Source organism: Ambystoma mexicanum, chromosome 4q (genome assembly GCF_040938575.1).
Source record: "Ambystoma mexicanum isolate Mex_15411 chromosome 4q, UKY_AmexF1_1, whole genome shotgun sequence".
Classification (NCBI taxonomy): domain Eukaryota; kingdom Metazoa; phylum Chordata; class Amphibia; order Caudata; family Ambystomatidae; genus Ambystoma; species Ambystoma mexicanum.
Window position 1 is genome coordinate 211,539,298 of NC_090928.1, and position 13,068 is coordinate 211,552,365.

Genomic DNA, 13,068 nt, shown 5'->3' on the forward strand with positions numbered 1-13,068 from the left:
TGAAGGAAGTGAGGAGCGGGACCAGAATTTGTCTCATGAGGAAGAAGCTCTAGTGCCTAGACCAAATGCGGACAGAGTAGCGAATGCTGAGTGTGACCGCAATATTAACATTGATAGTGGTCTGAAAGCAAGCAGAGTCAGGAACAGACCAACGAAGTTTAATGATTATTACTTGGGTTAAATGCTTCTGATTTAAAGGAAAGAGATGTGTTGAGATTCAGATTCTTATGACCCTGGAAAAGTGTCATACTGACTTTAAGTTAACAAAGTGCAATGCAATAACATTGTGATGTAACCTGATTCTATCTGGAATGTATGTATGTGTTTGTTCTAATCGGAATGTGTGTGAAGTTTTCTTTTGTACGAAAGGGCAGTTGGAGCCAGCCTCTTGAGGAGGGCGCCTGCTGTGTTTTACGATCTACTTTCTTGTGAATAAATATTCAACCAAATGTGCGTGTGACGTCTGACTCAACACTCAGCTGACCTAATTAGAGCGTTTTTTGTCACTACATTTCGGAACCGAGCATGGCTTAGAAGGAACAGACTAGTAAAACCATCAACACAAAATGGACTGCAATTATAATGTCAATAGCTTGACAAAACAGCGCTATGTAATGCTTTAAGTCCCTGCTCAACTCACTCCTCCTAAGCATAATGATCAAGGCGTTTTATTCCGTTCTATGCTCCAAACCTGGACCCAAGCAGTACACAAAGGCGGCTATTTGAGTGGACGTGGCTTTCGTGTTGATTCTGATTGTCCATGGCTGTGGTATGGAAAGTAGTCCTAAATGCCAGCAATCTCTTCAAACAACCAGCTCTCCGCCCATGATCTAAATGCTGCAGCTGCTATCAAGATGTTCTGAATGAGAATGACCAATGGGGTTGGTTTGCACTTCCGCTTTATTATTGTATTCCTTTTAAATGATGCTTACATCCAGTAGGTATTTTAGAGTTGGTCCTTTATGTGTATTTTACCATGGAGTGTTGGCTTTCTTTAAATTGTCATAATGAAATAGTTTCTGCATTTAATGTTCTAATGTAATTGAGACGTGCTTTTAATGCTGAATAAATTATCAATGAAGGTGATATTTCCATTCCATCATAGTACACTGTATACTAAATGTGAGCTTTGGTCTACTGCGAAAACCAATCTTTTAAACAATATAGTTCCATGATATGACCACTTTTGATACCTTCATTGACAAATTGGGATGAAGTAGTAACTACAAATATAGGGATATTCACTGTAGTTTATATTGAATTTAGCACCTGTCTTCTTGTATAGCAAGGCCAAAACCCATCTGACATGATAGATAGAGCAAAAATCTAATTAAACATTAAAATATGATGTTGCTAGCACTTTCCCTCGCCTTGAGGGCAATATGTTATTATACCAGGACCCACCCTCTAACAAGGATTTTTAAGCAACAAGACATCGTTTTTTCACACCAACCGTAATGGTGTAATACAGCGATGTGGCAGCCAGCCTTAACTGCTGAGCTTTCATTAAGTCTATGCAAAAAGGACTAGCATACTCTTCCTTAGTACTTAAGGGGTTATAATGGCTGTTCATACCTTCCAGAATATGTAGGTTTCGCAGAGGACATGGGTGGCCACACTCTCTGCAGTTGACCAGATACATGTTTGTAGCATAAAATATACCTCTCCCAAGACAGCCTGTCCCACATCAGCCCTCCTTATACAGTGTGCACTAATTCATCCTGCAAGTACAATGATGTCTTTCTATACCCGTCCTGACAGATTGCAGTCCATATTGGGATCATTGACAGAAAATAACAACGAGGTGGCAGTGCCACAGATGCAATCTCTGCTGAGAAGACACAGGAGTAGGGCCGCCATGCCATTGATATATCAATATTTGATCCACTGGTCCCCAATGTAAATACATTAGAGGATGGGGCAGTCTGTACACATTACCAGTTGTGTCAAACTGTGTTTAAAATACCACCTAAGGGTATCCATGTTCCACTCTTCCTCTGAGGTACTTTCTCTACCAAAAAACAAGGGATAAAAATAGGCATACAAAGACATCAGACCCAGAGGGACAGACAGAGAAAGATACGCAAACCGATACAGTGAGACAAAAAGAGAGGGGGTGAATGAGAGATATATAAATACAGTAGGAGAGACATGAACACAGAGATTGAAACTAAGGAAGTGGATTCAGAGAGCTTTTTTCGCACATTATCAACAATGATACATGGGGGCAAAAAAGTGAGAAGTGCAGTCCACACGGGTCTACACTGACACAACTTGGGAGTTTTTAGGACTTGTGGTTCACTGTTGAAACCTCTAGATCACTATACTCTTCACCATGGTGGTGTAGAGAAATTAAGGGTACATATCTTACAAACCTGTGGCAAAACATTCAAAGTACACACCTTGGGAGATTTTTCCACATGCTCAAGTAGGGCATTTTCAAGTGGACATTGGAGATAGTTATATTAGCCAGCTGCTGAATCTGCAGCTGAATGCATACTATGCACAAATGCATGCAAGGTCATGTCAGAGCACTAACTATAGCATTCATTGGCAGCAGCATTTGTGGGAAGCCAAGTTGTCAACTGGACACGCACAACTCGAGAGCCAACGTACACGAACCGCATAACGATGGTTGGGCACAGCGGAACCATTTCATATACCTCTTTTGTTTGGGATGATGACCTTGCTTTGTACACTATGAGCTTTGCGAGAGGGATTGATCCACCACTTGGACAGTTAAAACAAAGCACTCTGCATTGAGAAGCTAGAGCGACATGCTACCGCAGTCGCTGTACACACTGCCGCAAACTGAAGATAGCTTTACCTGCCAGGGTGACAAAAATAGTGTTTGCCAATTGGGGTGATGATTGGGCACGGAGATGTGTGAGTGGCACTGGACTCCTACTGCCATTGCTATCCGGATGAAGATTTGTATCCACAATATCTAGAGGCTGATTCAAAGTGTGATTTCAGAATGGTGGTTGGAGATTGTATCACTTCCTGCAGATGTCTTTCTTCCTTTTGAAAGAGGGACCGTTTAATTTGGAGTTGACCAATGGAATCCCATATGGAGAGGAAATGGCTTAGGCCAAGGATGGGGATTTTGTAAGGGAGTGCCGAGAGCCATCAAGTTCCTTTGTTCCTTTGGCAAATCCAACATCCGAGACACCTTACAGACCCACGTCTTTCTACAAAGGCACTTTCTTTAGCTCTGTCTTATTCTATATTTTTTTCCTTTGACAATCTCAATTAACTCTCTTTTTAGGCTGCTTTTTTATTTAGCTAATACATGCTTCTGTGTCTTCTCGGAAGGTCTGTGAGGACTCTGACTGTTTCCATTTACCAAACTGCAACTATTTTACGTACGCAGAGAACTTTATAACTCTATATTAAGTGTACTGTAGCTTGTGTGAAGCTGTGCTGCAGCTAGAGTTCTGTTCAACCACCATGTGATCAAGTCTTATCGGTTTTGAGGGCCTGGTACTTATAGGCATGTTCAAGGCAATGTGTGTGTCACAGGTGCAGGTTTCCATGGCACAAAAGTTATATCTGTCTTTTGATAAAAAATAAATAAAAGGCCAGCTCACAGCCCAGTCTGTCCCTGTAATCAGTAAATCCGAGCCTGCTGAAGTAAGTGCAAGAAGCGCACAATATAATACCAGACTTTTATCTAAACTATTAAAGATAATAGAAAAAAAGTAGCCTCAGACCTGCTTTTTTCAGTGGAAGCAGAGAAAGTCTTTGATAGCATCAACTGCTACTATTAGTTTTATTTGTCAAGAGATAACGGTATTTGCGAGCACTTTTTTTTTTAAAAAAACATACCAAGATCCTCTATGAGGAATGTTGTGTGACAGTAATGGCTGAAGCCAGATACAAGACAATTTTGAGATTCATCGGGCCACCAGGGACGGGCGTCTCCTATCGTTGCTTTGTTTAAAAGTGGCTATGTTGAGTTTGGCAGAAACCTTAAGACATACTGCAAATTAAAAGGCTTTCATCAGATTGAGAATTTGTTTTTTTATAAACACACTACTCCTAATAACAAAAGCATAGACAGACGCTTTGTCTGCAATCATGGGACCCGTGTGATCAGTGCGACTATAAAATACTGAATGCAAAAAAGCCGATTTATTTTTTCTCGATTCACATTTTTGTATGTGGGTGGCAGAGGCGTTGCTCGGGGGAGGGGGCTGAGGGGACTATAGCCCCGGGTCTTTTGGTTGTAGCCCTCGATAGAAGCTCGGGGTCTATAACCAAAAGACGAGCTAGCCCCGAGTCCCACCAGTCCCAACATTAGCGTTGCCCCTGATCTTTTTCAGACCTAGCAACACCCCTGGCGGGGGGGGGGAGACTCTGCGGATCAATCCATTCCCCTTTAACATAAATTACCCTCACCCAACCCCCACATATATGTACGGCGAAAGAAAACGTGCCATTTTTGCATTCTGGATTTTGGTCAGCACGGTAAAGCACTCATACCCGATAATGCACGCTATTCAATAATCCAGCCGCTTGTAGAGGTGTAAGATCATTTGCAAATAAATAAAAAAAACTCTAATTCCACCAGAAATGAACAGAAACCTAAATAATGGTGAAATCTAGATGAAAAAAAGAGATCCTTGACAAACCTGGGAATGAATTTCACTAATGAGTCGAAGGAGAGTCTTCCGCTAGATTTTGACCGGTTGCTCTTATCCTTAAGGAAGACATTGAGAGATGGGTTGTGGTACATTTGGATCCGTGGGCAAAAAGAAATGCAATCAAAATCTTCGTCCTATCAAGACTTTTGCATACGGCGGGCCATCTGTAGAGGGAAATACCAAGAAATGTGTACAATAGAATTCGCCAAATCCTTACCATTTTCCCATTGGGGGAAAGATAGGCTATGATTTTCCTTGTTGCGCTTGGCTTCCCTAGAAAGCGCTTAGCACATAAAGGTATTTGTAAGTGCATGGCAACAGTAACGGCATGTGGTACTTGTGTTCCACTGGTGTGACCAAGTAGCAGTGACACATGGTATTTCCTCTGCATCGCTGTGACCTCTTTGGTATAGAGAGGAAGGCAGGGGGATGTGAGATAGTGGGGTGGTTAGAAAGTCCATAGATATTATTATTTTGTCCCAGGAACCTTGTTGCTTTCCTTGACTCCCCCATGCACTGCTGCTCCATCTGGGCAGTCCAGGGCATAGTGGTGGGTCCCGCAGGGGTCCTACAGAATGTAACATTGTAGAAGGTCACCTACCAACAACAGTGCTCATTTCACCATTTCACCTGAGGTTTCAAAGTGGCATCATAGGCCACCGAGGGTTTGCTCTCACTGCCTATCAAATCTAAGTTATTAAGTAAAGTGACCTTACACAGCACCTTTCTGCCATTTGTTGTTAGCCTTGCATCAATGAGTCTACCTGTGCAAGGCATATGCTTTGGCCGATCACTGTTGTGAGGATGATGATTTCCAGAGGTGGGACACATGTATGTTGAAGAGAAGAGGTGAGAGGCTAGAGCCTTGCAGGATTCCACATGTCGGGTTGCGATGAGGTGGTCTGAAAAGGGGCACAGGTGTTGTTTCTTTTCTCTCAGTCAGGAAGTGAAGAATCCAGGTTAGAGCGACTCCCTCTAGCTGACGTAAGTGCTATCCAAACTCTTAACCTAACTACGGAAGATGCATGCACACAACCTTCCCACTCTTGATTGGCACGAGATGCCTCAGCGAACCAATGAGGGGAAGAGGATTAGGAAGAGGTTCTGAATGGGCACGGGAAGTAGGAATACCGGAAAGAAGGTTAGAGCAACATATCGAATAGAAAAGGGGGAACCAAGGGAAAAACACACTGTAACTAATCTGCACACCTACAAAACATGTTCCTTACTCCAAATGATACACACTTTGAAGCTTCACCTGCTCTGCCTAGCCACACATTGCACTTAACAATGTACTACAGCTGGACATTCTCATAATACATTGCACTCAAACTAAAGCACCTCCTAGGACCATGTGCTCTTAGTATACTCCATTACTCCTACACCATGCATGCACCTCCTGAAAACCATGTGTTCCAGTATCCTCTGTTACTGCGGCACTAGTCTTCTCTTTAACCGTATGAATAATGCACAATGCTAACACAATACAGCTCATATACTGCATAACATGTTTTGCCAAGTGAATGTCTCTTCTGCACCACTCTATGACATGACAGCTGTTGAAACTGAAACAGACAAACAAAGCAACATGCTCTAGTCAGACAATCCTTCCCTTGTGTTAATTCATTCATTTCATGCTTCACAATGCTCTTATCTGATGCCTTTGGACCCGCGCGTGAGCCCAGAGGCTGTAGATGTCCAAGTCACTGCTGCACCCTGGTTCCTTATCGTAGGATGCAAAGACGTACCTTCATGTCTTGCGGTTCACCGCCAGACCCCGGCTCATTATCGGAATATGCAAAGGTATTCCTTCACGTAGTGTGCTCACTACCGCTGCCCGGTCGGCTGTCTGAAAATACACGCTTAGTACAGCGTATTCCCCTCCGTACAAGAATCACGAGCACTGGTGAAGGGGGGGTAGCCCCTTTTCACCTTGTGTGTGCTCTATGACCCAGTGCACAGCCTGCTGGGCAATGAAGTCCTGAGTCAGAGCAGAGCTTCCCTCTACTCCACACGATTCTGACGCTTGAACCCCTACTCCTGACATTAACCCAGTGTCATGTAGCCTATTTAGTAGGAGAACATGACGAATGCGATAAAACCCGTCGTGGTGGGCCGACCCTGCTGGTAATGGTAAAGAGTCAGGGCCTGAGCGAAATGAGCAGCAACGGGCAACTTCCCACTGCATTATTTTCCCCTGCTCAATGTTCACCCCTTTTCTCCAGACAGCCTTAGAAGACTCTTTCTATTTTAACATGTGACTCCCATTTTCTCTTTCCCTTTATCCATGAAGTGGGCCTGCCTGCATTTTTGCGGAAAAGATCCTTCCATAGTCTGCTCTCTCTACCACCATGTTTTATGATGGCTGCATTCCTGGTCTCTTGTAATGCCCAAACCAGCAACAGGAGACAGGGGCCTATGCTCTTATCTGATCGCCACACTCATGACAAGAGACTGCTGTACCATGCCACATGTAGTTTAGATTTTGCTCTTTCATTTCACTGCAGCTCAACACTGAGGTAAGACATGTTCTGCTCACTGTCCCCCAAAATCTCCCTGTTTCTTTTCAATGGGTGTATGTATTGTATGAACATATGTGAATGGCTGGGCTGCTGAGAAGGGTAGAGCCTCTGTGTTGGGACAGAGAGATCTTCATCTGGATGAAGTACCTATTCTGCCCTAGATTTCTGTATATAATTATGAGTTTGGCATTGCACATCTGTTTTCATTCTGTGAAAGTTATTTTGCAAAAAAGCACAAAACGCATTCTCTGCAGAAAGCATTTTGAAGACAAAATGACATTTTTATAATGGTTGTATTTATTTGTGTTTATTGATTTATAAAGAGTTTTTGCCAAAGTGCAGTACAGAAAATGTAGAAGCACTACATGAATAATTGAACATGATACAGAGAAGGAATAAATCATAAAAAAAGATTGAGATAAGGTGGATAAGAATTGAGCTTGAAAACAGGAATGAAATAAGGAAAGTGTAGAAGAAGACCTTTTAATTTCTACATTGCTACATCAACCTCCCCCTGGCCCCCTATTTCTACCTCCTACCCTTTACTTCACCCTAGCCCATATGTATAAATATGAGTCTGTATCTGGACACGATAGTGAAAAAGTGGTGATCAAAATGAAATCAACAAACTAGTCGATTTAACAACAGCATACCAAAGAATCCCAGTGTTTAAGAGCCAATAAAAAAAAGAGTGAGCACGAGATTCAGTGCTGTGGGGATTTAGGAACGACACAAAGAACCTGATTTTGAGAGTATAGAGCACGATAAAGAATGTAGACACACGCAAAATGACATATAAAGAGGGGCAAAGGTTTAATGACAATGGAGTGAAAATGAGGGAGGATAGATAAATCAAAGGAGAGCCAACAGATAGAAAGAAGAAAATAGGACACAGAAGTACAAGGGAATGCTGCAAAAGAACTGGGATAGCTAAATGTAACTAGGACCCTAGTGGGTCAGCTGGTAGGCAGGAAGGCCAACTGAAAGGGCAGTGCAGTAATCCAGGCAGGAGAGGAGCTTGAGGAAAGAAAGGAGCGAGTCTTACAAAGTCATATAATTGAGAAGGACAGCCGTGTTAGAAATGTAAAAAGACAAACAGTTTCATCATTAAGAACCACCAGATTACAGGCGGACGTAGATAAGGAGAGCAAAGAAGGAGGGAAGGAGAGCGTTGTAGGGGCACAGGTGAAGGAATGGTTGCAGCAGGAAATAACAGAACTTCCAGTTTTAAGGCATTAAGATGTAGGAAGTTAGAGTTCCCCTACGATAGGCCAGCAAGAAGGCAAGCAGAACAAGTAGAGTGAAAAGAATCAGTAAAAGAAGGAAAGAAAATAAATATTTTGGAGTCATCAATGTAAAGATTACAGGAAAGACATGTGGTATGTCCGTGTCAACAGGCGAAAAAGAGGCCCTTTCATACATCATACTTTATTCAATGAATAATGTAAGGCCTAATCTGTCACTATCTGTAATTAGGGTTTTCCCTATTGTAGAAAGAAAATAATAAAGGGTGCTCATCGGTATGTCTGATTAACACAAAAAACAGTCAACTGTCCAAAGCCCAATCTATGCTGAATTTCTGTCCCTACCACTAAAAAAAAGGATAATACAAGCTCAACAAAACCAGGTTTGGTCTGGGCGCCCTACTGAGCATTGGAAGTGGTAGCTGGCTTCTGACCCACCCCCACATGTCTCTGTAGTTTCGTATAGGTCACTTGCCCAGTCAGATGGTTCAAAGTTCAGGCTTATTCCATGCCCCTTTATTCTTCCCCTCCCCCTGGGCTAACAGTCACTGCCCCTTTGGGCCGGCTGGTAATTGCTCAGTCCTGAACTATAGTATCTATCACCCAATCTTGGGATATTTCTTCCTTCTCCCTGCCTGGAAGGTTTGTTGTTCTCATCTTGCCTTGGGGTCCTGCTTCTCACATCCCATCTTGCCGCTTAGCCCGCCTTATGGTTTTTTTGTCTCACACCCTGCCTTCGACTGTCTTGCCTTTCACCCCATCTTGGGGAATCTTGTGTCTTGCCCCGTCTTGAGCTATCAGGGTTCTCACCCCTTCTTGAGTTATCTGGTTTCTCACCCCTTCTTGGGGTATCTGGTTTCTCACCCTGTCTTGGGCTATCAGTTTTCTCACCACTTCCTGGGCTATTGGGTTTCTCGCCCCTTCTTGGGTTATTTTGTGTCTCACCGTGTCTTGGACTTTCCATCTGTCACCCCTTCTTGGATTATATGGTTTCCTGCCCCTTATTGGGTTCTTGAGTTTCTCATCCATTCTGGGGGTATCAGGTTTCTCTGGCCAATCGGGTTTCTCACACCTTCTTGCGTTTTTGTGCTCCCTCACTACGCTCGGTCGCAATGGCATATCTGAGGGAAATATGTATGCCCCTCCACTTACAAAATAGAGGTGCGAGCATGGTGGGGAGAGCCCAGGGTCTGTGGTGGGGTGTGGTGGAGAGAACGCAGGAACAGGGCTAGGAGTGTGATGAGGGAGTCCAGAGACTGTGATGAGAGCAGGCGGGGGAGCCCAGGGACTATACTGGAAGCAAGATGCAGCGATGGTGCGTGATAGTTCATAGCTACTTGGACTTACTGTCCATTCAGCATTTTTGGTTTGGGAGGTCCCGGACTGCCCACATTTTGCTCAGGGGGCCCAGGCCAAAAATGTTTGAATACCACTGGTATAGAGCGAGAAAAGAAGGAGACCACAGACAAACCCTCAATGAACACCATATGCTAGACGGAAAGTGGTAGCGTGCTTGCCAGCACAAGAAATGGGTAAAGTGTGATCAAATAGATAAGATTGAAACTTTTTTTAGGACAGAAACAGGGGACCCAAAACAAGAAAAAGTAGTAAGTAGAGTTAAATGATCCACAGTGTCAAAACCCCAGATAAATTCGAGAACACTAAGAACGGAGGAAAGCTTTGTGTGACAGACAGAAAGGAGGGATTTGGTGACACTAAAAGAACAAAGTTTCAGTGGAATGAGAAGCGCGAAAGCCAGATTGAAATAGAAGCAGAAGCGAGTGGTGGTTAAGATGGACGCCCACCTGGGTGTAAATAACCCGTTACAGAATTTTGGAAATAAATGCGAGCAGAGAAATAGGACGATAATGAGCAGGAAGGCAAGGGACAGGAGATTACTTTTTTAGGCTCAGAAGAATTATGGCTTGTTTAAAGTCAAAAAGAAAAATAGAGGTTGAGAGGGAAATATTAAGCAGAGCTGTCAGGGGAGTAAGAAGATGTGGAAAGACTTTAGGAATAAGATAACAAGGCATGCGATCCAGGGATGAAATGGTAGGTTGTGCCTGACATAAAAAAGCAGGCACATTCCGTAAAGGGTGTGAAGGCAGAGATGGAGAAGAAATCACTGCGAGAGGGTGGAATCAGTGGGGAAACAGAAAAAGGCGGATGGGAGGATAATAACTGAGAAAACTTGGTTGAGAAATAATTAGCGAAATTCAACAGCGAAAGAGTGAATAACGAAGATGTGTTGTGTGTAAGAGGAGACCCTTTAGAAGTAAGAACAGACAATGAGCGTGAGGAGAAAAAGAATGAATAAGATCAGAGAAGTATTGCCTCTTAATATATACAACCGCAATGTCATTTGTGGAATGAAGTGAAGAAAAGATGTCAAGGTCAGCTGGGCATGTGATTTCCTCCAGTGGCACTCAGCTCATCGGATGGAGGATGTAAGAGAGTTGAGTTCAGTAGTAAGCCAGGTTTGAGGAGGTTTGCGTGAGAGGTGAAAGGGTTGAGGAGGATAAAGACGATCTGAAGTAGAAAGGAGGCCAGAATTAGGAGGAAAGAGCAGTGTCAACCAAGAGAAGAGAGAATTCAGATGAGGAACGAAGTGAAGTAGAGAGTGAAGAGCTGAACTGAGGAGTATCACAGGATCTAAGATTCCTGCAAAAAGCTGGAGGTAAACCCTGTACTTTGCCACCAATAATTAGCAGACTTACTGCATGGAATATGCCGCTCGTTGTTAATCTGGCAAATATCCCCATGAGGTCCTATTGACTCTAGAATGGGTATTTACAATGCCATACCACCACTTGTTATCCTGTGGTAATGCCACAAGACCGAATGCTAGTAAATGATTTTGGTGGTAAATCAGAGGACTTACCACCGATTTACTGCCTAACTTGTAATAAGACCCATTGGGCTTCATTCCGAGGTCAGCGGTAACCGCTGGTGCCACTGGTGGGTTGCTGCCAACCTGGAAACACTTAATCCTCCACCTGACTTCCCGGTGCCACCGGGACATTACAAGTCCCGGCGGCACGCGAAGTCAGGTGGCAGGTTTGGTAACTCCCCATTCCCGTAGAGTCCCATAGGACTCCATGGGAGTGAGATGACGGAAGCACTGTCATCATTGCTATTGGTGCTGGTGCTTGCGTGAAATGTTTGCCTGCAAAGGCCGTTGCGCCCGGCACGTCCGACCCTAACCGGCGCACCGGCCACTGAAGGCAGTCTCGCGATGTGGCAGTCCAGAAACAAGCTTACCGACACCCTTGTTTCTGGACCGCCACACTTGGAATGAGTCGACATTATTTTTTTCTACCTATGTATCTACATATTTATCCATCAATTTATCAATAGATCAATGTATCTATCTAAAGCGTTGTCTATCTAAATGTGTATCTCAATGTCTGTTGTCTAAATGTCTGCCTCTGTGTCCGTCTGTTTAAATGCCTGTCTGTCTCTTTATGCCTGTTGTTATCTACTGCTTTGCATTTCTTTCTTTCAGAGCTTTACTTTGGACCTAATTTAACAAAATGTCCTGCTATCCCTCATGCTTTTATAAACTAGCACCATCGCTGAACTAAAAGTATACAAGTTTTGACATTTGCTAGTTACCGGACTGATGTCTCTGCGTTATACAGAAACAGCTTAAGACCCTTTTGTTTGACTACACCTGCCTCCACTCCAGCTCCTTCTTAGTCATCTGTAGCTTTTATATGTTGTCCTGTTCTTGGTCTGATGTGTATGTGTAGCGCCCTGAAGCCTGAGTGCTTTGGCGCTCTATAAATAAATAAATAAGAATCTGGGTAGGCAAAGGGCTACTTGAACAAAAATATACTCTATCCATTAGCCTCTGGGGCTCATTATCAGTTTGGTGGTATCCCGCCGATAAATATGATGGGATACCACCAAACAAATTTACCGTTATCGGCACCTGATCTGCCGGAATTTCAAGCATATTACAGGTGCCAGTAAGGGTAAATAATTCCACATTCCTATGGCACTCCATGGGGGGATTATTGGTATTACTAGCACTGGTAATACTGGTGCCGCTAATACTGGCTGTTTTTTGTCAGTGGGGTGCCTGCCAGCAAACCAACCGGCAAACTTGTAGTTTGGCGGTGCGGGAAAAGTGGCAGTAACCAAATTTTCGCCACTGTTTTCCCGCACTGCAAAACTTATGATGAGCCCCTCTGTCTATTAAGTGATTTTATTTAAGTTGGCTTGACTGCTTACTTACAACATTTTCCTTTTGTTCCCAAGTCAGATGGTTCGAGGCCAGACCCCACAGAGTTTGTTCATGCACAACGTCTCGCACTGCAAGGACCACTTTTATGAATGGGGAGAAGCTGGAACGTGTCCTTTACCAGAGTTTTCTGGCAACAAACCTGCGGTAACCATCATTCTTGTTCTTTTACTAATGGCTGCCTGGCCAGACCCAGTTTACGCTGCTGAGTGTAGTTGGGCTCTCTGTTGAGTTCCTTAGCCTACATGGGTGTACAGTTATGGGAAGGAGGTGACTGTGAGGCCTACTGAAATGCAAAGTGGTGCCTGACTTGTGGAATATGTTCTTAGGGTGTGGGGGTTGTAGTTTGGTCATTTGGGGGAAGTATGGTCTTTTGTCCTTACTTGGATCGTGAGCTGATGGGGAAGTTA

The 13,068-nt window shown here is 43.7% G+C and overlaps 1 protein-coding gene across 2 annotated transcripts in view; it reads left to right on the plus strand.

The window, feature by feature from the left end:
• NOX3 (NADPH oxidase 3) overlaps positions 1-13,068 on the plus strand; it is a 530,542-nt gene that overhangs the window by 290,648 nt on the left and 226,826 nt on the right. For both annotated transcript variants that reach the window (XM_069607737.1, XM_069607738.1), the window contains exon 6: positions 12,676-12,805. In XM_069607737.1, the coding sequence (XP_069463838.1) occupies positions 12,676-12,805 (130 nt within the window). The remainder of the gene's footprint in view (positions 1-12,675; positions 12,806-13,068) is intronic.